Source organism: Notamacropus eugenii, chromosome 4 (genome assembly GCF_028372415.1).
Source record: "Notamacropus eugenii isolate mMacEug1 chromosome 4, mMacEug1.pri_v2, whole genome shotgun sequence".
NCBI lineage: Eukaryota > Metazoa > Chordata > Mammalia > Diprotodontia > Macropodidae > Notamacropus > Notamacropus eugenii.
The window spans coordinates 394,039,133-394,065,498 of NC_092875.1; the positions used below are offsets into that span (position 1 = coordinate 394,039,133).

Sequence of the window (26,366 nt, forward strand, 5' to 3'; positions counted from 1 at the left end):
GTTTTCTTGTATCCTTTGACCATTACTCAATGGGAGAGAATATATTAATGTTTTTAAAGAAAGTGGAAGATTTTCACTTGATACATTTAATTAAAATATTTACCACCTCCAATCGGTTTCTTCTTTTTTGGAGGCATTGCTTCTTTTTGCCTCACAAAATCCTTTCATCTTTGCACAATCAAACCCAGATTTAGTTGTGGGTGTGTAATGGTAATTTAAATGGGAAGATCTTTCCCATTCATTAATAGGCCCATGTGACCTGTTTAAACCACATGGAGGCCTAAGTCACAAGTGGTGGGAGGAGCTTGCTGAACTGGTGGAACAGAGATGGTAGGAAGTTGGTCAGGCCAGTCAGAGCCAGGAAGAACACAGGTAAGCAGGCACAGCTAGGTTCATGAGTGTTTGTTTGTCTGAAGGGAGGCTTGGAAATGCCTTTGTCCCCTGCAGTGCTAATGTGTATTGACTTCTTGGTTACTATGACAGATTTGGCTTTCTGGTGTTGGGATTTGGCTTTCTGGTGTCTGAATAAATGCTTTCTTCTGCCTTCTATATGGAGAATCTGTTATACTTTGCAATACAGAACTAAGCCAGCACAGTCATAGTCACAACCAGTGCTGTGAATATTGCCTTGGTGATACAGGGTATAAAAAGAGGGAAAAAAAAGATGCCAGTAGCAAAAGTAGAAGAATATAATTCTCTGTCTCTTAAAGAAATAGTGCTTTAGAAACAGCTCAGTGAAACCACTAGAAAGTTATTGGAGTTTCAGAAAAATGTGAAGAAACAGAATTTGGATGCCATTTTTTTCAGTAAAGAATATAAGAAAATCATTTAGAAGCACAGGGAATAGAGGGCACTATATTAACTGACATAGATATATTGATAGATTGATTGATAGAATCCTTAGGATATAGAGTAACTCAAAGTTTACCTCACCCAGAAATATAATTGCCAAGTTCAGAGTTCAACATCAGATATATTCTTGCAAACAGAAAAGTGGAAGCAATTCCTATTGTCAAGTAGAAATTTTAATTGTGCAAAACTACTCACTGATTACAGGAAACAACAGAGGAGATCAGTATACAATCTACTCAAGCACAAGAGAAATCACCTAAGTTGGTAAATCAATTGCCCTAAAGAACTGAATATATGCCATCATGGGAAAATGCAATTCTTCAGTGATGTCATACAATTTAATTCTTTCCTGAAGAGAAATACAGAACTAAATAGTCAACAACATGCAAATCTGCCAGAGTGGAAGTTTAACAAGTAATCTAGAATTGAAGACTAGTAATGAATTACAGATCACTCGGTGTTTATATGTGATAATGGGTGATGAAATTTACTCTAGTTTCTAAGACATATCAAGTATAAGGGTCACTAAAAACACAAAGTTTAGGAATTTGAGAATATTCTTTGAAAATAACAGAGAAAGAACTAGAAGCATAGGTGGATAGAGTGTTGGAAGTCAGGAAGACCTGAGTTCAAATGCAACTTCAGACACTTATTAACTGTGACCCTAGCCAAATCATCTAACCTACATCTGCCTCAGTTTCTTCAACTGTGAAATGGGGGTGACAGCATCTAACCCCAAGAATTATTGTAAGGAACAAATGAGATAATATTTATAGAGTGCTTAATATAGTACCTGGCACATAGTATGTGTTTAATAAATGTTTGTTCCCTTAGCATACCCCTCACCCCAGATAATTCAGAGGACAAAATGTAAGGAAAGGAAAATGGTTATTAAAATTGGGCACCACAGCTGACAGTTAATAATAATAAGATATGGAATAAAAGAGAGAAGGTGATTATTAAATCATACTCTTATCTGAAACCATGGTTTAAAACAACTATATAAGTAAATGTAGAATCTAGGATCTGCCTTTGGTAAGCTTGTGTTCAATTTTGGGGGGAGTTATCAGTTCTTAAGATTAGATTGTTACAAAGATAAGCTTTAGTTCTTTTTGTGTAGTGGTAGTAGTGGAGGTGGAGAGAGAGTATGACAATGATTAGAGATGAGTGAAGGAAGTGAGACTGGGTTGTTAAAAAAAAACAAAACAGGTAGTGTAACAGACCCTGAGCTGACAATAAGGAAGAAAAAATAATATAACAAGATATAATGAAGGGCTGAAAATCTTAACAAATAGAACACTAAATGTTAATGGGCTGAACCCACTAATTGAGATCCATTTCAAAAGTAGGTTAGAAAACAAAATCAAATTATTTGTTTCTTATAAGAAACATATCTAAGAAATCATGATTGTAACTTGCTTTTTTCAATTCAACTAGTATTGATTTTTATTTCACCTCCTCACTTAGAATCTATATGAGTCCCTATGTTTTAGGTATGTTTTAGATAAAAACAAATAACATGAATAAGGGAGCTAAGTAGAAAAAGTACATTATAATTAAAGGCAATATGAAAAATTAACAATAATTTTGGATATTAGTATCAAATAGCACAGCAACAAAGGTCTTTAAAGAAAGACTAACTAAAGGGAAAAAAGATTTAGAGAGGAAGAAACAAATTCTGGGCAAATGTTACGTTCCTGTCACAACCAGAAAAATTCAACAGAAAGAAACACAAAAGAAGTTACAGATTTGAACAAAATGTTGGAAGAACTGAATTGCATTGGCTTAATGAGACTTTAGAGTGTGAATTTTAGAGAATATATGTATTTTTCAGACCTACAAGATTTATGCAAAACTTATGTGTCAGAACAAAAAGAACTCAAATATATGTGAAAAAGCAGCAATCTTAGACATATGCATTAAGGACAAGAACACAAAAATAATGTAACCAATAAAGGAAATGTGAATGAAAGATGTGCATATAAATAAATGATAAAAAGGTATCCTGATGAATGAATGAGTCAAAGACCAAATTATAAAAAATAATAAAAAAGAGAATGTAAATAATTATATAACAGCAAAATTTTTGAGATACAGTTACAATAGTCTTTGGTAGAAAATTTATATCCTTGAACACTTATACTAACAAATGAATGTGATATTGTAGGGTCAACTCCAAAAGAGAATCAGGTCCAATCAAGCCTGGAGCTTCAGTTGCTAGGACATGGGTTACCAAAAAACAAATAAAGAAACAAATAAACAAAAAACTCTGACCTTACTTAATTCTTATACCAGCAGCAATTACTACTCATTTCAATAGGAACTCTTTCTATGCTCTCCTTTCTAATCAAAGTGATCTGATACCTGTTCTTCATATACAACATTCTAGCTCCCATCTCTGTGTCCTCACCCATGACAGAAATGTCCTCCCCTTCCTCACCACCTCCTCTTTGAATGCATGCCTTCCTTCAAAGCACAATTCAGGTTAACAATTCAGCATCTCCCTGATATTCCTATTATGAATGGCTCTCATTGAATTAGTTTATATGCATTTTATTTTTACTTATCTATCTGTACATTTTATTGCCCAACAGCACACATAAGGGCAGAGTTTTTTTTGTTTTTGCCTTAGTATACATATTATTTAGCACACTGCCTTGTATGTGATAGGCTTTAATGAATGTTTACTGACTGAGATTGTTGAACTGTACAGAAAAAAAGAAGACCTGTGAACTAAGCTTTGGATTTTAAAAAAAAAAGTTTTTTTTTAAACCAGAGGAAAACAACAAATTAACATTTTGCAAACAAGAACAAGAGATTTTGGAAAATAAGATGAGTTGGCCAGAACCACAATTTTAAAAAGTGAACTAAAAGTAAAACAAAGGGTTAATTATTTTAAGTACTGAATGTCATCCAAAAGGAGAAAACCAAATTAACAAATAAAGAAAGGAATATGTAACAAGTGTGAAGAAATGAAGAAACCAATACTCCCAATGATATGCCAAAGTAACTGAAAAACTTATAGGAAATGGATGCAATCAACAACAACAACAAAAAATTCAAACTTAACAAAACAGGAAATGGATTACCTAAATGATCTGATATGGAAAGGAAAAGCTAACTAAGCCACAAATGATTTACCTTGGGGGTAAAAAAAAGCTCAAAGTCCAGATGAACTGGATTAAAAAACTGCTTCATTATATTTGACTCAAACCTTTACTAAAGATAAATACTACAATAAGAATTTTATTTGAGTAAAAATCATACTTAGCTCATTTATGTACTGATAATAATGATCTATGGTAGTTTTTTTTTAATTTTTAAAGAGCAGAAAGGAAGACAAAGACAACAATAGTTAACACTGGCTTCTTAATTCTAAAAATCCTTCAATTATGTTTACGTTAGCTCATTTAATACACCTTCAAAAAAGACCATAGGCTTCATAACATTATACTTTAATACTAAACGAAAGATAATAACAAAGTTACAAATAAAACAAACGTATTTCATGAAAGTCAAAATTATTTAATTTCCACTTCACTTTAAAAATTTAGCCAATTTTGCCAATCCTGAAATATCAAAGGACCTTTATAATGTAATATATGTCATATAGAGCTGAATTCTCCCCCTAGCCCACCCCACTGGCTCACTACTGATATCCCAACGGATGACCAGAAAGAGCAGGCATCATGAATTGCTACAATCTTCCCTTATCCTATTTTATCACCTACCTCCCAGTCCTTACCAGATGTTGAACACACCCTCCTAGCTGGAAGCTGACCTGATCTACACTCTCATAGGCAATAGTTCTATGAAGCCCCTCCATTCCAAACCTTGGATCCATTATCACCTTTTCAACAGTCATGGGCTATTGATATGGCCACTCCACTATTTGGATGAGCAGGGACTAGCCAACTACAAACATTCTGGGAAAATGGTGGAACACTAGGTTTTACAATTTATCTTGTCATTACTCCTCAAGATCCACTGGGTCTTACCATCAACACTGCTACAATACTTTCCAAATCCTTAAGAAAACCTACTCTGCTCAACTACCCTAAAGACTTCTGGACTTTTCCATATGCCCTGCTGGTATAAGGTCTCCCAGAACTTTGCATTTCCATTTTCACCTTCCTATATGGAATGTGTGGTTTCCCATAATTAAAATGTAAACTCCTTGGAGCATGGATTATGTGGCTTGTCTATTTGTGTCCCCAGTGATTAGCACATAGCAAACACTTAATAAATGCTTTTTTTATTCACTTGTGCATCCTTAAGTTAAAAGCAGTTTTCAAGAAATCTGACAATGACAGACAAACAGTATAAAATGGCTAACAAAATGAATGACACTTTTATAAGAGAGTTTAAAGAATATTTAGAGCGAAAGAAAAAATTTTGGTGATTATCTCAAGGTGACTAAATTACACCTAAAACCATTTCCAATGAATACTTGGAGAAATATTTCATAGTGATTAAGATGACATATAAAGCTTTACCTTATTTAAAAAAATACATTTGCTTTTTAAAAGCAATTTATAATACTGAGAGGAATTATATTTCCTTACTACCTTCTCTTATACCAGAGATGTTTCTACATCTGGATAGCAATTTATCTGAAAATGATGAGGGTATTTTAGAGACCTAAAAACTCAGTATTATTCAATTCAGTGATACAGCCTCCAAAACAATAAAATGTGATCTTATAAAACATTATGAGAGGCAATGCCCAGGATTAGGGATAGAACAGTCCCACTGTACTCTGACCAGATGAGAAACATGGAATTATATTCAGGTCAAGCCACTATGTTTTAGGAAGGACACTGAGAAGAAAGAACATCCAGAGAAGGGTGACTAGAATGGCAAAGAGCAGTTCAATACTCTCTGACATAGTATCATTTGGTTAAAGGAATTAGGGATGTCTATGTTGGAGAAAAGAAGACTAGTAGGCTGGGGGTTGAGGGGGAAGAGGGGTGCTGTCTGGGGAGAGAGGACAGCATGGCATCTCTTTCCAAGTATCTGAAGAGCTCTCATGTGGAAAAGGGCTTAGATGGCCACAGAGGGCAGCTCTAAGGACAGTGGGTTGCAAAGAAGCAAATTTCAGTTTGATAAAAAAAACAAAAACTTCTTAACAAGTAGAGTTATCTAAAAGTATAGTGAGCTGCTTTAGAAGGTACTAGAGTCCTTTTCCTTGGACATCTTCAACCTAAGCCTGGAAGGTCATATATACTGAATACATTGTACAGGAGATTTTTCAGATAAAGGCTGGACTAGGAGGCCTCTGAAGTCCCTTCCAAATCTGAGATTCCGTTAAAAAAAAAAAAAAAAAAGAAAACCAACCTCTCTCCGCTTGTGCCCCTCAAAAGCCCACTGAAATAACCCCAACCCTCCAATGAACAACAACTGGACACAGAAGAAAGGGACATGGTTCCACGTCCTTGGTGTGCACCTCTCTTTCGCACTTCTTACACATTTTGTACCTGCTTGTTCTTACACCTATCACGGCTTCTTGTTAGATTTTGAACTACATGAAGTTAGAGTGTAAGTCATATTTAATCTTTGTATTTCATGTAGTGCCTAGAATGGAGCACCCACAGTAAATATACAAATGCCCTGAGATCTGTGATTTTGTCAAAACTCCAACAAAAGGCTGGCTGCACTGAAGATCACAAATCTTCTTTGACTTAATAGATATGTCTATTCCAGCACAATAAACATTTATTAAGTATATAAAGTGTGCTAGCCACCAGAGATAAAAACATAAAATGAAAAATAGTCCCTGCCCTAAAGGAGCTTAGAGTCTATTGGAACATAATTCTGAACAGAATGCTTCAGATAGTTAGAGGGAGATGTGACTTTAATGACATATCATGCTCCCTTTATCATGGAAAAAAACTAATAAATCTTCGTGAAAGTTATTAACTATTTATACTTGGCTGGGCTGCATGTGAGAGGCAGCTAGATGGCTCTGTGGATATTGCACTGGGCCTGGTCAGGAAGACCTAAATTCAAATCCAGCCTCAGACACTCAGAAGCTATAACCCTGGGCAAGTCATTTAACCTCTGTTTGCCTTAATCCACTGGAAGAGGCAATGGGAAACCACTCTAGTATGTTTGCCAAGAAAATCTCATACAGGGTCACTAAATCAGACATGACTAAACAACTGAACAGCGGTAAGTCTGCATGTGCCAAGTCTTCTAGATCTTTGCTCCAGAAGGCTTGCCTCATCCTCATAGACCTTTTCCCTACTGTTCAATTTACTGGATCCTCTCTCCCAGGTTAAAAAAAGAGTTAAAAAATAAGCTATGACAACTTTAAGCTCCCAACTTTGCCTCCATTATTTCCAAACCTCCTTCCTCATTCATCTTTTATAGGACCAGGTAGTGTATTAAATGGAGCTGTCTCTTCTGTGTGTATGTATGTATGGCCCTAAAAGCCCCAGAGATGCACCCAGAACGCAAGAGAATCACAGAATCTCAGAGTCAGAGAGAACTTCAGAGTCAGGCCACCTAGCTGAAGTCAAATATGACTGAAAACCTCATCTGCAACATTCAAGCCAACATGTGCTCAAATCTTCCTTTTGTGAAGGAGAACACAATAGGCTTTGAGAAAAGCTATTTCACTTTGGGATAGTTTTTGATTTTAAGAAGTTTTTCTTTATACTGAAGTGAAATGTTTTCTGCATTGCTTTGAATTCCGTCTTCTGGGAACAAGCAAAGTAAGCTTCTACTTCTCAAATAACAGAAGACAGTTATCAATCTTCTCTCTGCCAGGCAAGGCATCCCCAGGTCCTTTAACTTAATACTTAAACAGCATCACCTTAGGACATGACCTGCCTTATCTCGGCCTCTTTCCTCCAGACAAGCTTCAGTGTATCAACATACATCCTAAAACTTTGTACCTAGAAGTAAAGATAACACTCTAGATTGGTTGCATGATCAGTATGGAGTACAGCAGGAAGAATTAGTCTGAGTAATAGTCTTCTCAAACAGCCTAAAACCATGCTCGCTAAGCGAATAAGTATTTATACAGCACCCACCAACAGGTCTTAGTCGCTGTGCTAATTGCTTTTTTACAAATATTGTCTCATTTGATCCTCACAACAATCCTGTGAGGTAGATGCTATTATTATCCCCTTTTTACAGTTGAGGAAACTGAGGCAAACAGAGATGAAGTGACTTGCCCAAGGTCAGATCTGAACTCAGAATTTCCTGTCTCTAGGTCTAGCCCTCTATCCCCTGCATCCTGTAGCTGAATCACACTTGAGAATATAGTGAGTTCTAATTCAACTAACACCCTCAGCTCTCTTTCAGATGCACTGCTATCTAGTCATGCTCCCTCCATTTTAAACTTGGCAGAGTTAATTAAAAAAAATTCAACTGTAAGATTGTACATTTATCACTATTAAATTTCATCTTGTTAGACTTGGTCCCCAAAACCATGTTGCTGATCTCTCCCACCTTTATTTCATCTGCACATTTTACAAACATGCCATCTTTATACAAGTTCATTTATACATACACGTTATACATATGTTATACATACAAGTTCATGTTCTTTATGCAAGTCATTAATTTAAAAAAAAGTTAAACATCACAAAGTTAAGCACAGACCCCTGCATCATTCTACTAGAGACCTCCTTCCAAACTGACAACAACACATTGTTGACTAATCTTTTGGTCCAGCCATTCAGTCAGTTCCTCAGGCATCTAGTTGTACAGTCACCTAGAACACACTTTTTCTATCTTATTCACAAAGGAAGTCTATAAAATGAGAGGAAATGGATTTGAGGACTTAGAAGGCCCCTTCTAGCTCAAAATCTATGATTCTTATGTCCATTACTATATGAAACTCCCTGATCTTCCTTGCAGACAATCAAATTAAATTTGAATATTCTCTATACCCAAAACACACCTAGTGACAGAGCCCTTGCTAACAATGTTCCCTATGCCACTCATGTAAGTCCTTCCCCCAATTTTTTACTTACTGAATAGTTCAACTCATCCTTTAAAACCTACCTCAGAGGCTACATTATCATCAAGCAATAATAATAGCAAATTTTTATATAGTACCCACTAAGTGCCAAGCACTGTGCTGTTATACAATTATTATTTTATTTGATCCTCTCAACAACCCTGGCAGAGAGATACTATCATTATTCCCATTTTATAATTGAGAAAACTGAAGCAAAACAGATGAAGTGACTTGCCCAGGGTCACACAGCCAGTAATGTCTTTCCAGAAACCTTCCTTAATCCTCTAAATTGCTTATACTTCTGAGAACTCACATAGTGCTTGATTTTCTTTCAGGAACAGGAAGTTACTAACTATGTCCCAATGCAAGACATTCAACATTTGGACTGACTGAACTCTTTTCACTGAAATCTGCCTCTCTCTTACTTCCATCCACGGCTCTCATGTTGTTTGGGTTTTTTGAGTAGAGTCTCTAAAACTCAAGCTATGGAGAAAATGCTAACTTTTAACAAATCATGCCTAGTTGTTAACACTGTTAGAGAAGAGGTTATTTTTGTCTTAAGGAAGGCAGTAATGATAATAAGGACAAAGACAAAACCCTGTCTGATTCTAGATAACTAACAGATGAATTGTGCCAATATATTTGCTTATAAGATTAATTTAAATTATTATAAAGAAACTGAAGTATCCATACTGTTTTACTTAATATACCTTTATTTAATGTATAAAAAGACTCCCTAAATCCATAAATCTCTATCAATGAACTGCTTCTTTGGCTTCTCTATAGAGTAGGAGGTAACTAGAAATGAAAAAGGAAGCATTCCACTAAGACATCAAGCCTACTCTCTAGTGTCATATTAGCATAATATCAGCTCTTGGGGAATTAGCCTCCAAATCATGAACACTTGGGTCCCACCTATGTCTTAGGCATCCCGACTCTAATCCTGGGAACATTATTCAACTTTTCAACGTCCTAGGTAATCCTCTAAAACTCTTTAAGTTGAAGAGAAGGTGCCAACTTTTATTAGTACAGGGAGTTTTTTAATCTGGGGAGTTCCTTATAACAATGAAATTCTAGGTCCATTTCCTATCCTTATCAATTCCCAGGATCAAAATGAATGCAGGCTTTGGGGGGAGCCAACCACAAAATACCTTGGCATACATTCCTTCTTCACATTACGGATATTCTTCTTTCACACTTTGTAACCTAATTCATAGCTATTTATGCAAAACAATTTTCATACCAGCAAGAAACTTCAGTCGCTAATGCAAAAAAAGAAAAAAAAGCAGCTGGCAGTTGTTGCTATGGTAGCAAAGGTAAGATTTATTCTGTCTTCAATTCTTTCTACTTGCGGTGGGCACTGAAAGGGGAGACAGGTGTTTAGTGAAGGCAGGAAGAGCCAGGTTTGGAAGAAGTAAATGAATAGCTGGTAACCCCGGGTGGCAGGTCCAGAACCATTGAAGCAGGGAGACAGCAAGAACAGAGTGGCGGGGGAGGTTGGGAGGGTGGTAAGAGAAAAGAGTGGGAAACAAAACCCATACTTTTTAGCACAAGATAAAAGAGACAATGAAATTATGCAGCATTAAGTATTACACTGAATATAAAAGTGTAACTACAGACAGTATCAAAGTGTCATCTCACAGCTTGGGGGAGAACATGCTGCACTACAAACATTCCACACTGCAAATTAAAATTTCCTGACTCCCGAGGGCTTCCACTCCATGTAGAAATAAACATGTAGGTGTCCATATGCACACATAAAAAAGGAGCTATGTGCAATGGTAAAAGGAATCTTAGTCCTAAGAACTCTATAGCTCTTTCTATATCCTAATTCTGTAAACTCAGATAGGCAGCATGAGGCATAGTAGGTAGGACAGTCAACTCGGGATCAGTAGGACCTGAGCTCAAACTCTTCTTCAGACACTTGATTAGGCAAGTCATTTAAACTGTCTACAATTTCCTCATCTGAAAAATGGATTAGACTGATGGCCAGCTAGCTCTAAACCTATCATCCTATAGTCTACAATGGTTTTCAACATTTTATGACGATTATAGATTTGCAAGTTTGCCTTCACACACATGTAAGTTGATGCATGGTAGTCAGCTATATGCCACAGTCAATGGAGTGCTAGGCCTGGAGTCAGGAAGACTCATCCTCCTAAGTTCAAATCCGGCCTCAGAAGCTTAGAAGGTGTGCAACCCTACCCTGTTTGCCTTAGTTTCCTCATCTGTCAAACAGGCTGACCCTGGGCTCTGTCTGGTCAGCATTCACTTCATCTTGCCTGTTCTCAGGCCGCCCCACGCCACTTACCCCATGGAGGCTGGAAAAAGGATCGTATGGATAGAGATGGGGATAAAAGGAAATGTAAGGGAAGAATAAATGTATATTGACTGACTGACTAAAACCCATAGCATAAGACAGAGAGTGGAAAATTATGACATGAAGTCCTACTATACCAAGAGTAAAACTATCATAAGAAACAGCAGCAAGTATAACTATACTTCTTGGGGAAAAGAAATATGCACAACTATAAATGAATATTTCCTGAATCCTGAGGCTTCCTTTGCATATAGAGATATAACATCTCACAAACAGGTCACAAAAGCATGATATATAGCATAAGATATGATAGTGATGGAGAATTTTGTGTGTCCCAACACTTCTTAGCATTCTCTGCCTAATGAAAAGCAGCTGATTCATTATTGACTCACTTTAATGATAGTTTCATTCTGTTAAAAGAGGAGGCGATGATAAGAGGAACTCTTCTTCTGGACCTAATTTTGACCAACATGAAGGAATTTGTTTCTGAAATTAGGTATGACAGAATCTAAGGAGAAACTGACCATTCTCTCTTGGAAACTACTCTAGAGAAAGAGGGAAACAAGGCATCATTTAACATGTATACTAGATTTTGAGAGAACAGATTTGAAAAAGTTTAGAAAAACATGAGGTAGGATACATAAAAAACAATTCAGCCCAAGAGTGATACGAAACACTCAAGACTGTGAAATTCTAACAATACAAATTCAAACACATTCAATGAGTATGAAAAGGGAGAGTTGTCTGTTTAAAAAAAACTAATGTGGATGCACCAATTTATATTCCTAAAGACAGGCACAGAAGATGGATGCTAGAAGTTGGTAACTGAATAAAAATAAAAGAGGGTCAGGGTCCTGTAAAATATTCAACAGATTAAAATCTAATAAGAAAGCATTTAATAAGGTAAATAAAAATACAATAAAACCTAGTTAATGTTACATTTTAAAACTAAGTCAATATGCAGCTGCAAGGATCCTTTATACATGTAGTGGACCCTGTTTCTATTTGGGTTGGACTTTATTGCTGTAAACCATTAAAGCTCAAAAGAAGTCAAGGGTGGTAATGAATGAAAAAGACAACAATGCTGTTTTCTTTAGCTCTATTAGGGATGAAAGGAAAATCACAGAAGGACCACAGTCAAGGGTGGATGAAATAATACAATTCAATAAGAAAACATTTATAATAACAATTATTTTACTATTATATTGCCTCCTGTGTGCAAAAGACCAGGAACGATAAGGAGAAAACAAATAGTGCTCACTTTCCTGGAGCTTACATTGTACTGGAAGATATATAAACAGATAAACAAATATGAGATAATTTCATGTGGGAGAAAGCACTGACAACTGTGGGAATAGGGGAATCAGTGGACTCTAAGAAATGGAGTGAGAAGGGATTACACTCTAGTCACTAGAGACAGCTGTGCAGAAGCATGAAGGCAGGAGACAAGATGCCTTCATGTTTAGGGAACAGAAAGTGGGCCAGTTTGCTGAAATGCAGTGTCTAAAAGTCAGAGTCAGTTGGTGAAGGGCCTTCATATCAAGCTGAAGGGTTTGCATTCATCCTAGATTCTCAAGAATGTGGTAAGAACTGTGACTGACGAAGGAAGATTGTGATAACACCACTTTTGAATCTACAGGGGGCAACAGCTAGCAAAGTGGTTGTTAGTCATTCAGTCAATAAGCATTTATTAAACACTAACTATGTGCCAGGAACTGTGCTAAATGCTGGAGATACAAGACGAGTCAAAACACAATCCCTGTCCTCACACTGTAGGTGCCTAATAAATGCTTGGTGATTGATGGAGTGAAGGAAAAACTGCTAAACCCTTATTTTGCTACTGTTTTCTCTGATAAAGAAGATGTTTTTGACTAGAAAGATCATATCAACAACGGTTAAATGGGAGTTGAAGCCCAAGATAAATCAAAAGAAGAAAGCAGATGTACCTCGATGAGTTCAGATCACCAGGCGCTGGTGAAGAACGTTCACCTGAAAGAACTACTGGATGTGATTGAGGAGTGAGCATCTTTCAGTGGTCTCCGAAAGATCACAGAGAACAGTAGACATGTTATATCACGGGATTGGAAAGGGGCAGATAATAATTTTTTTAAAGCGACTAAAGTAGAATACAGATTAACGTGCTTAGCTCTGATTCTTGGCAAAAATTCTGGAGTGTATTTTTTAAATTAAATTTTTTTCAGTCAGCAAAAACCTGTCTTTGCTCCCTCCTACCTTTTTGTTTCCTCCCTCCCCTCAATTGAGAAATAAAGAAAACAAAAAAATATTACAAACATGAATAGTCAAGTAAAACAATTTTCCTCACTGGCCAAAAATAAAGTCTCAATCTTATCTCTGAATTCTCTGGCTTTCTATCAGAAGCAGGCGGGAGATGAAGCGGAATAAGTATTTACTAAACACCTACTAGACGAGCACTTAACAGCTTCACAACAACCCTATGAAGTAAAAATTATTCTCACTCCCATTTTATAGGTTAGGAAACTGGGGCAGGCAGGTTAAGTGTCTCAGCCAAAGTCACACAGCTGGTAAGTATCTGAGGGCAAATCTGAACTCAAGTCTTCCTGCCTCTAGGCCCAGCGTTCACTGAAACATCTTCATCATTTCTTAACAGAAAAATAATATTCTATCACATTTATATACCAATACTTGCTCAGTAATTTACCAAATAGTGGGCACCTCCTTTCTCAGTTTCCAATTCTTTGCCACCACAAAAAGAACTGCTGTAAATATTTTTGTACATCCTTAGAGTCTGTTTTGCTTCGGACTACTTTCTCTCTTAATCTACCCTCTCTCTTCTTTCCCTTTTTGTATAAAATGTATTTTTGTACCCAGCTCTGTGTGTGTGTTTTTGTGTATTTTTCCCTCTTTTGACCAGTTCAGATGAGAGTGAGGTTCAAGTGTCACCCATTTGTCCCCAACCCTTCCTCTTGTTTGTTTACAATACTCAGTGCACTACTCAGTTATATGAGATGATTTTCACCATCTTTCCTCTCCTCTCTCCTTGTTTATATTCTTCTTTATTTTTCTTTACATTTTAATTTATGATTTATGCTATGACATAACAGAACCACTCCCAAACTCTTTGTCTAGTTAGACTGCCTCTGATTCCCTTTGTGACTACTATGGATAATGAAAGTGTTCTGAGCGGACACATGTATCATCTCCCCCTTTTCCATGTAAGCAGTTTATCCTTGTTTAGTTTCTAAGAATCCACTCATGTTTCCCTTTTTATATTCCCTTTGACTATTGTGTTTGCACTTCAAAATTTCTATCCAGTTCTGGTCTTTTCATAAGGAATGCTTGAATATTCTCTTTCACTGACACTCCATTCCTCCCCTTTTGCCCCTGCATGCCCCCCTCAAGAGGATTATACTCAGTATTCTGGGTAAGTTATTATTGGTTGCAAACATAGATTTTTTACTTTCTGGAATAACATATTTCCATCTCTCTGTTCTTTTATACTGGTGGTTGCTAAATAGTATGTGATACTGACTGGCTCCTCAGTACTTGAATTCTTTCTGGCATCTTACAGTATTTTTTTTTTTAAATCTCACTTGGAAACTAGATTTTGATGACAATATTCCTGGGATTTTTCACTCTGGTACTTCTTTTCAGAAGGTGACAAATAGATTCTTTCTACTTCAACATTACCCTCTGGTTCAAAGACATTTGGGCAGTACTATTATTTCTTGAAATACAATATCTGGAACATTTTTTTTAAATCATGGCTTTCAGGTAGGCAAGTGATTTTTAATTTCTCTCTCCTCAATCTGTTTTCCAGGTTGGTTGTTTTTGCTATAAGATATCCTACACATTTTTTCAGTCTTGACTTTGTTTTAATATTTCTTGCTGTCAAAAGTAGTCAGTAGATTCTATTTGGTCCATTCTAATTTTCAAGTGGTTTGTTGCCTGGGCAAGTTTTTGTACATCTCCATGTGACAAGCTGTTAATTCCATTTCCAATTCTTTCTTCCATAGTTTTTATTGGTCTTCTAATTTTTTTCCTCCAACGCTCTCAATTTATTTATAAAAACATTTTTTAACTCTTAAAAAAAATACAAACCTCTTGCTTCCACTCTTCCTGTAGCCTTTGGGGCTTTGCTTGTACATGTTCTGGTGTCATTCTCTCCTGTGCCTTGAACATCACCAAGGGGATCGGGTTTTGTCTTTGCTTATTTTTCCAGTCCACTTCCAGACTTGTGACACATTAGGGCTAGATTCTGTACACTACTGGAGGAAATGTTTTGGGTAGTCCTACTACTTTTCTTGGCATATTGAGTGTTTTTTTAAATAATATTTTTCCCAATTACATATAAAGAATTTTTAACATTCCTTTTCAAAATTTTGCGTTCCAAATTCACTCCTTCCCTCTTCCTGATATAGATTATGCATGTCCCCCTCTCTGAGACAGTAAGCAGCTGGATATAGGTTATACATGTGCAGTCATGCAAAACATATTTCTATATTAATTTTTCATGTAGTGAAAGATACAGACAAAAAAAAGCCTAATATACACACACACACACACACACACACACACACACACAAAATGAAGGATAGTATGCTTCAACCTATATTCAAACTCCATCAGTTCTCTCTCTCTGCATGTAGATAGCATTTTTCATCATGAGTCCTTTGGAACTGTCTTAGATCACTGTATTCCTGAGAAGAGCTAAATCATTCATAGCTGATAATAGTATAATATTTCTGTTATTGTGTACAATATTCTCCTGGTTCTGCTCACCTCAATTTGCCCCAGTTTGTGTAAGTCTTTCCAGGTTTTTTTTCTGAAATCAGCTTCCTTATTATTTCTTTTTTTTTTTTATTAATTTATTTAACTTTTAACATTCATTTTCACAAAATTTTGGGTTCCACATTTTCTCCCCTTTTGTCCCCTCCCCCCACCCCAAAACACCGAGCGTTCTAATTGCCCCTGTCTGCCAATTTGCCCTCCCTCCCTCCCCACCCCTTCCCTTTGGAAGGCAAGCAATTCAATATAGGCCAGATCTGTGTAGTTTTGCAAATGACTTCCATAATAGTAGCATTGTGTAAGAACTAATTATATTTCCCTCCATCCTATCCTGTCCCCCATTACTTCTGTTCTCTCTTTTGATCCTGTATCTCCCCATGAGTGTTGACCTCAAATTGCTCCCTCCTCCCCATGCTTTCCCTTCCATCATCCCCCCCACCCTGCTTATCCCCTTATCCCCCACTTTCCTGTATTGTAAGATAGGTTTTCATACCAAAATGACTATGTATTTTATTCCTTCCTTTAGTGGAATGTGATGAGAGTAATCTTCATGTTTTTCTCTCACCTCCCCTCTTTTTCCCTTCACTAAAAAGTCTTTTGCTTGTCTCTTTTATGAGCGATAATTTGCCCCATTCCATTTCTCCCTTTCTCCTCCCAATATATTTCTCTCTCACTGCTTGATTTCATTTTGTTTTTTTTAAGATATGATCCCCTCCTCTTCAGTTCACTCTGTGCACTCTGTCTCTATGTGTGTGTGCGTGTGCGTGTGCATGTGTGTGTGTGTTATCCCACCCTGTACCCAGATGCTGAATAGTTTCAAGAGTTACAAATATTGTCTTTCCATGTAGGAATGTAAACAGTTCAACTTTTGTAAAGTCCCTTATGACTTCTCTTTGCTATTTACTTTTTCATGCTTCTCTTCATTCTTGTGTTTGAAAGTCAAATTTTCTTTTCAGCTCTGGTCTTTTCATCAAGAATGCTTGAAAGTCCTCTATTTCATTGAAAGACCAATTTTTCCCCTGAAGTATTATATTCAGTTTTGCTGGGTAGGTGATTCTTGGTTTTAGTCCTAGTTCCTTTGACTTCTGGGATATCCTATTCCACACCCTTCAATCCCTTAATGTGGAAGCTGCTAGATCTTGTGTTATCCTGATTGTATTTCCACAATACTTGAATTGTTTCTTTCTAGATGCTTGCAATATTTTCTCCTTGACCTGGGAACTCTGGAATTTGGCCACAATGTTCCTAGGAGTTTCTCTTTTTGGATCTCTTTCAGGCGGTGATCTGTGGATTCCTTGAATACTTATTTTGCCCTCTGGTTCTAGAATCTCAGGGCAGTTTTCCTTGATAGCTTCATGAAAGATGATGTCTAGGCTCTTTTTTTGATCCTGGCTTTCAGGTAGGCCCATAATTTTTAAATTGTCTCTCCTGGATCTATTCTCCAGGTCAGTTGTTTTTCCAATGAGATATTTCACATTATCTTCCATTTTTTCATTCTTTTGGTTTTGTTTTGTGATTTCTTGGTTTCTCATAAAGTCATTAGCCTCCATCTGTTCCATTCTAATTTTGAAAGAATTATTTTCTTCAGTGAGCTTTTGAATCTCCTTTTCCATTTGGCTAATTCTGCTTTTAAAAGCATTCTTCTCCTCCTTGGCTTCTTGAACCTCCTTTGCCAATTGAGTTCACCTATTTTTCAGGGTGTTATTTTCTTCCGCATTTTTTTGGGTCTCCTTTAGCAGGGTGCTGATTTGTTGTTCATACTTTGCTTGCAAGTCTTTTATTACTCTTCCCAGTTTTTCCTCCACCTCTCTAACATGATTTTGAAAATTTTTTGGGCTCTTTAAGACCTTTTCCCAGAACTGATCCCATTGAGTGGGCTGGGATGTAGAAGCACTGACTTCCATGTCTTCCCCTGATGGTGAGCACTGCTCTTCCTCATCAGAAGGGAGGGGAGGAGAAACCTGTTCACCAAAAAAGTACCCCTCAATAGTCTTGGTTTTTTTCCCTTTTCTGGGCATTTTCCCAGCCAGTGACTTGAGCTCTGAATATTCTCCTCACACCCACCTCACCTCCGGATCCTCCCAGCCCACGCTTGGGGTCTGAGAATCCAATGCTGCTTCCCAGCCTCAGTGCTTTGGGTGGGGGCAGGGCTGCTATTCAGTGTGAGATTAAGTTCAGGTGCTCAGGTTGGGGCAGGGCCGCCTCTTGGGCTCAGTTCCCTCAGGGGGTTTATGCAGAGACCTTCAACAATGGATCCGGGCTCCTGCCTGTTTGGGGAGCCCCAGTCTGCTCCCGCCTCCACTGTTGCCTTCCGAGGGGGCCTGAGTTATGGGGGCACCCCACTCCCCTCTCGACCTGCCAAAGAGACCCTCTCACCGACCCCTGTCACCTGTGGGTGGAGGGACCCGCGTGGCCAGTGGAGATCCCATCCCTGAAGCCCGCTCAGATCTTTTCCTCTTGGTGCCGCGGCCGCGGCAGGGCTATACTCAGCTCCCAGTCCCGGCGCCCAGTCTGCGGTGCGAAGGACCTTTTGCGAGAGGTTTGCAGGTCTCTCCGGAACAGAAATCTCCCTCGCTCCAACGTTCTGTGGCCTCTGGGTGCAGAATTCGCCGTGAGTTACTTCTTTGTAGATGTTCTATGGGTTGTGGGTTCGGAGCTATGTGTATGTGCGTCTTTCTACTCTGCCATCTTGGCTCCGCCCCCTCCTTATTATTTCTTATAGCACAATAGTATTCCATTAAAATCATAAACCACACTTTGTTCTGCCACTCCCCAATTGAAAGGCATCCCCTCAATTTCCAATTCTTTAGCATACTGAGTGTTGAGCTATTCCAGGATCTCAGGCACAACTCAGACTAGAGATCTGTAAACTTTCAGTGTTCCCAAAGTGATCTGTAAACTTTCAGTGTTCCCAAAGTGGTCTAGTGCAGGACAAAGTCTGATTTCTGGCCTCCTGCTTCATAAACCCCTGAGCTGGATTTGGATCTGAGCAGTATAGCTGTGTACTTACCCATCTGAAATTTCAGTAAACTACTGCTGGATGTAACTACTATCAGCCTGGAAAGCTCCTCTGGTTCAAATCAATACTTTTATAGGTTTCCTTTTGTTATCGGATTCCTAGCCTAGTTATTCTACTGATGGCTTCAGTCTGGGCTGGAAGCTGGATTAAAGAACATGGTCCACTCTTGGAGTCTAAGCCACCCAGATGCTGTTTACTTCTGAGCTTGTTTCTTCACCTAGGGCCCAAGATTGATACTCATATCCACCCCTAGGTGCCGGTCTTCTTTTCATTTCACCCTGGATTCATGATCTGGAACTGCCAGGTGGTACCTGTTCCTGTGCCCCACACAAGTGTTTGCCCCTTTGTGCTGGATTTGGGACCTCTTCTTTTCCTGGTATACAGCCTCTCCTTGCATTGGTATTCTTTATATGGTATTCCTGGCTAGACATCCCCTTCCCCAGTGTCCACAGAGCTCTCTGTCTTCTTTATGCTGACCTAAGCCTGAAAAATGACTCACTGTAATTTTTTTTCTTGGATTTCCCAATTGTTACATGGATAGGTGTGCTTTCTAGATCTGTTTGGAATGAATTGTAGGGGGAAGTTCAGCTTTCATTTTTCCTGACATCTTAGCTCTGCCTCAGGGGTATATTATTAACAAGCTGATTTAAGAGCATCATTGATGGGAGACAATAATTGCTAAGATCCAGGATGGCTTCATCTGGACAGGTCATGCCTGGCTAAGGTACTATGCTTTTTAACAGGGTAGGTAGATTAGAAGAAGAGGGGAATGAGACAGGCACAATATGCCTGTAATTCAGTAAGTCACATCACAAAATCCTTCATGCTATTCTTGTGGACAGAATGGTATGAATTAGGGGATAAAATAATTTGATAGAGTCAAAACTGTTTGAATGGCCTGACTGAAAGACTTGTCCTCTGTAGGTGAAGGCCTCTACAATCTGTGCTTGTCCCTACGTTGTTTACATTTTTATCAATGGCAAGAATCAAACTATACATAGCTTGCTTATCAGATCTGCAGATCACTAACATAGCTAACATTTTAGATGAAAGGATCCAAAAAATATTTAAGGCAGCATAATGTTACAGAAAGAGCACTGGGTCAAAGAACCTGGGTTTAAATCCCAGCTTTGTTACCATAGTCAAGTCACACATGTAAACTTTTTGGGTCTCAGTTTTCTCAACTACAAAATGAAAGGGCAGAACTAGATGATTCATAATATCTCTTCCAGCTTTATTTCCTATGAAATTAATTAGGTGACATTTAATAGTGATAAATCTGATGTACTGCATTTGGTATCAAAGAATCAACTGCACAAGAAAATGATGGACTAGAAATGGTTAGATGACAGTTTGCATGACAGAGTCTGGAGGTTTTACTAGACTCTAGGTAAGTCAACAGTGTGATATGGAAGCCAAAAAAGCTACTGCAATCTTAGGCTCCATTGAGAGATACAGTATCAGGAATGAAGAAGGGACATGAAATCCTGCCAGACAAGGATTAGCTGAAGGAACTGAATAGGAGAATAAAGAGAAGGAAGGAAAGGAGGGAATGAACATTTATATAGCACGTATTGTGTGCCACATGGGCAGTGAGGTAGTACAGTGGATAGACTACCAGACCTAAGTTCAAATCTGACCTCAGACACTTACTAGCTATATGACCCTGGAAAAGTCACTTAACCCTGTTTAGCTCAGTTTCCTCGTCTATAAGATGAGCTAGAGAGAGAAAAGGTAAGCCACTCCAGTATCTTTGCCAAGAAAATCCTGAATGGGGTCATGAAGAGTCAGACATGACAACAACAACTGAACAACAACATATGCCACACACTGTGCTAAACAGGAAGAGCTCTCTTTATTAAATATTCATAGAGCCATCATGTGGAAGAGGGGTTATGCTTCCTCTTCTTGTTCCCAGAGAACAGAACCACAAGTCATGGGTAGAAATGAAAGAAAAGCAGATTCCTACAAAGCAGCCTCCAAGGGCACAGGCTATCTGGAGAGGCTCTGAGTTTTCCTTCACTGGTGATCTCAAGCTGAGGCCTGGACAGTCACTTACTTATCAGCAACAAAATAGAAGGGATAGCTAGTCAGGTAGAGACTGAACAGGTAACCTCAACCCAAGTACTGTGAATTCTGACCTTCTGCTTCTTTCACCTCACAATGACATTTTTAGCCCTCTTTCCCTGTTTCTCACTTGTCTATTAATCCTAGTGGATGGTAAATTAAAAAGAAAAAAACTGGATCTCAAAATTATTTAGGTTGGCTGAGTTAAAAAAATTTATTGTATAATTTTCCATTCTTCATTGTTTGCTATACAGACATGGGGAAAAAAATAAAACCTTGTGTAAGCAAGTGAAAGTTATAACATTGATTTTTTTTTTCCAAGCCACTCCTTTAGAAAGTCAGTTCAATAGAAATAAGAAAGATAAGATAAGATCTAGAACTACAAAGGACCTCACAGACTATCTAGTAAAACTCCATCCTTTTTATAGATAAGGGAATTGAAGCCTTGGGATGTCAAATAACCTGCCCAAGCTCACACAGGTAATAAGCATCAGAGGCAGAGTTTGAATTCAAGACCTTTGACTCCAGAGTCAATGTTCTTTTCAATGAATAAAGTCAATTTTATTACATTTATATTTCTTTTTAAATTGTGAGATAAATGCTCAAATGCAGGAAATGCTAGTATATCCTTCTAACATTTTACACATCTCTCAAACCTGTAGCATATTACTTTGCAAAAACAAATGAAAAATAGATTAAAAAGAACAGAGACCACAATGGAGTCCTCGCTTAAGTGGTTAAGGATAAGAATGAAAAGTGAAAATCCATTAATTAAAGAATAAAACTTCCTGCAAATTTATCATGGAGATAAGTTTAAATTTCTCAAGGATGGGAATGCATTTACCCTGTTTTCTCATCTCTTTCTTTCCAGTTCTTTCACATACTATAGTAAGTACTCAAGAAGCATTTGTTTGGCTGAACTGAATCGTGAATTTGTATAGGACATAATATTAATTCCCCAGTATTTACTAGCATGGTTGGAGACCATGCATCAGCACAACTGCAAAACTAAGAGCATTTTCACAGGTTAGCAACTGGGTAACTTTATACTCACAGCATTTTTATCTGACTTTGATCCCTTTCTCACTTGGGGATCTCTGGGAAATTGAACAGTATAGAATATAGAATTATATCATTTGGAACACGATTTAATTTTAAATGTTCCTTAAATAATTCTTACATATAAAAATTCTATAATTGTCCATCACAATGAAGATTCAGAACTTACCTGACACAGATGTACTGGCAGATCTTCACATACGTATTTACTTTTACTTTTCCAGAGATATGCAAAGGATGACAAGGAGATCAAAAAAATGAGCAAACCTGCTCCTGTTCTGTGAAAAGTAAAAGAAAGTTCCTTTTGTAAAATCCTTTTATGAATTTTCATAAGATATTTTCAGAGCACCATCTGTGTACAAGGTAATGAAGCTCTCTGAACCTTATACTGATAATGAACCATTCCTTATATACCATGATCAAGAGCTAATGATTGTCTAAAATACTGTCTAATGATTGTCTAATGATTAACATATTGTGAACAGATAGACAAATAAGATAATTAACTGTGATTTCATTAGGGTAAATTCACCATATCACTGTAACTTTTTCATGATTTAAAATTCATCTACGACTTAGTAGATAAATCCTAAGGCAACAGCTGAGGCAAACAGAGATTAAGCTACTTGCCCAGGGTTGTCTGAGTAGTAAATATCAGAGCTGGGATTTGAATCCAAGTCCTCCTGACTCATGGGATCATAGATTTAGAGCTAGAAGAGACCTCAGAAGTCATCTGGTCTAACTCACTTAAAAAGGAACTGAGGGACAAAGATGTCACATGACTTTTTCAAAAGGCAGGTAGCAACTTCTCTGACTCCAGATCCAACTTTCTGGGCCACCCCAAATCCAGCCTTCCATCTGTTATACATCTCTTTTTCTTGGGGTAGATTTTCTTTAAGAACAAACATTGACCCGGATAAAGTACAAATTTTAATTTCTTAGGTTTTGGTTAGATTTATTTTTAGAATGATTTCTTTATTAACAATCCTCCTATAAACCTGTCTCTCCAACAGTATAATGTCAAGCACACAGATACATAAATACATATACATACACACTCATTGTCAGACATTTACTAGCTTTGTGACCCTGAGCAAGTCACTTCTGACTCAGTTTCCTCTTCTGTAAAATGAGAATAGTAATAGCACCTACCTCCCAGGGTTGTTGTGAGGATTAAATGAGATTATAATTGTAAAGCACTTAGTATAGCTGCTGGTATACAGTAAATGATACATAAAAGCAATCATTATTTACGTAATTTAGTAAATATAAGTGGTGTAATGTAAAGATCTTTACTGCCCATTAATAGGCCTCAGGTGGAGCCCATTAAGGGAGGCTTGATTTGTAAGAAGATCAACACCTTTTGTTAATTGCTAATCACAAGGGTCATGCCCTCTGGCTCTGAAAAGTGTATATATACTCTGAGGTGAGGTTTTGTTTTGGGGCTTACTTTTTGGAAAAGGTTCATGTGCCACATGAGACTCTGGGGAGCCGTTAAGAAGTGTCCTGGCTTTGAACACCCAGATGTTGGGGCTTCTCTCTGGTAACTCTGTATGTGTGTAATGGTCAGACAGTTGGATCTGTCTGTTGATCTGTGATGTCTGTATTGCTTATGGTCAGAGAGAAGTCCTGTCTGTTGGTTTTTATTTCTCTGCTCGTATTTTCTGTTGGTATATGTGATTAAAGAAGATTGTTGACCCCTCAAAAGCTGCTTTCCTGTTAGTAAAGCAGATATAAGAACCCATGACAGCAGGCTATTCTGGATGCGTCAGGGTATTTGCTGCTACAAGTGGTTTGGGAAGGCTCACCAGAATAGGGGATATGACTTCCAGGATTAAACATAAAATCCTTTATTTGGCATTCAAAGACCTATTTACCCCTCTTTCCTCATCTTATCTTTCCAATCTTCTTACTTATTTCTCCATCCCCCACCCTCACTCTAACATACTCCACAATCCAGTGACACTGGCCTCCTTGTTGTTTCTTGAACTAGATACCCCATTTTCTTACTGTTCTTTTTCATTGACTGTCTTTCATGCCTGGAATTCTCTCTCTCCTCATTTTTACCTCCAGGTTTCTTCAAAACTCCACTCAAATCCCATCTTCTGCAAGAAGCCCTTCCCACTCTGGCTTAAATTTATTTCCAATATTTCCTACATATATTATTTGCATGTCTTCCCCTTTAGATTGGGAGTTCCTAAAGAGAAGGGAATGATTTTTGCTTTTCTTTGTATTCTTTAGTGTCTGGCAAATGCAGTCAATTATATTGACTGACTGACTGGCTGATCACAAGGATAATTTGGCTTCAATTTATCTTTCCAGTTTTGTCTCATTATTCCCATTCACATAATAACTCCAACAAAACTGGATTTCTAGCTCTCCCTTGATTACATATTTTCCTTCCCCTCTACCTTTGCTTAAGCTCTTTCTGATGCCTGGAATTCCTCCCCATCCTCCCAGTTATGCTTGTTGGTCTCCTCTTATCCTTCTAAGACAACTCTAATTCTTAAGCCAGAAGTGATCTCTACCTTCTCAATTTGTTTGTACCTCTCAGGTTCTTATCATATCCTTCTCCTTTTTAAAATAATATGGTCATATTAGGTACTGGGACAATTTCTTTGTTTACCGTATTGACTTCAAGGGTCACCATAGCGTACCACAGAGAGAAAGAGCTTGTTGAATGCTTGTTGAATTAAATGTGAAGAGGAACCTCTATGGAAAAACTTAGTACAGGTAAAAGGGGAATCACAACAGACAAATTAACTGAAAAAAGGACATAAGAAAAACTGGAATTGGGAATTTTCAAGTCATTAGTTCAACAGCATTTGTGGGAAATTAAAAAAAAATCTGAGTGATGTGTAGTTAACTAATCCTATTGGAGATAAGAATTCTAAATTATTTAGACTTCCCTGGTACAGAAATAATAGATTGTAAGTTCCTTGTGATCAGGGACCATCTATTGCCTCTTTTTGTATCCCAATGCTTTTTACAGGGCCTACCACAAAGTAGGCATTTAACAAATGTTTATTGAAATGAATATGGGAGATGTTAGATTCTTTGATTTGGAGCCTTTAATACTTTTTTTTTTGAGGTAATTGGGGTTAAGTGACTTGCCCAGGGTCACACAGATAGTAAGTGAGGAAGCATTTAAACTCAGGTCCTACTGATTCCAGTGCCTGTCCTCTGTCCACTGCACCACCAAGCTGCTCTACCTTAAATACTTTTGACATTAATTTGCTTTTGTGGCCTTACAAAGAATCGGTGGTGACTAAGAAGGTTGGAAGAAGTGTGTGAAAACTGATAACATCCTAATGCTTCAAAATGAAGAACTGGCCCATAGAGCTACTTGAAAACAAAGAAAAAGGAACATCACCTAAGAACTCTGGACTCTCACATTAGAGAGCCAATAAAGTTTCAAATAAATATCATAGTCTTTTTGTCTAAATGGATTTTTTCATGTGCTAGTCATAATTTTTGTTTAAATCTCCTACTTCTGACAATATTACAGTAAACAGGAAGGAGAGCTTTCTTTAGCCTATAGATAGAATTCCTTCTCACTTTAGTATGTTATATCCTGCAAAAGTATTTTGTACTACTTATGCAGGATTGGTAGGTGGAGAGGGAACTGATAGGAGGAAAGCAGAAGGAATTCAAAAAATGTGACAGTAAGAACGAAACGTAAGAAATGGATCTGAGAGAAAATAAAAATTGTTAATAACTGGAAAATGGAACAAGGTAGAGAAATGGACGGATAATTCATATGCTCCTTCATTTCTATCTCAAATTTTCACATTTCTCAAAATTAATGGATAATACCAATTTTTTTTTAACATTTTAAGAAATGTTTTTAACACCCCTAAGTAACATGGTTTAGATATCTTAATACTTAAATGGCTCTCTGACCTCATTGTATGAATGCTCTCACCATCATTCAATCCACCCCTTCTCATCCTATGTGCCTCTAATCCATGTTCTCCCATAGACTCTCACAGCAGATTTCCCGAGGATGCTATGGGCCTTTGTTGAGGTCTTTTGACATCTTGTGTATTCTAGGGGAGTACTCAGCTGTCAATCTGTTACCTGCTGTCCTCATGCTACTTGACTTGTCTACCTCCTTTTCCAATCTTATATTTCTTGGATGATCTCCTTTTTGACATTTCCTGGGCACAGGTTATCTTCAGAAACACACTGCAACATATTTGTGCCCACCAATCTCTCTACTGCCCCACAACCTGTCACCCACAATTTTGATTCCTCAGACGCTGTAGTATTCCAATATTTGCAAACAAAAAACATCACAGAAAGAACAT

The 26,366-nt window shown here is 37.6% G+C and overlaps 1 protein-coding gene across 2 annotated transcripts in view; it reads right to left on the reverse strand.

The window, feature by feature from the left end:
- Window positions 1–26,366, reverse strand: part of PIGN (phosphatidylinositol glycan anchor biosynthesis class N) — a 189,771-nt gene that overhangs the window by 51,597 nt on the left and 111,808 nt on the right. For both annotated transcript variants that reach the window (XM_072605511.1, XM_072605510.1), the window contains one exon: window positions 22,226–22,334. In XM_072605511.1, the coding sequence (XP_072461612.1) occupies window positions 22,226–22,334 (109 nt within the window). The remainder of the gene's footprint in view (window positions 1–22,225; window positions 22,335–26,366) is intronic.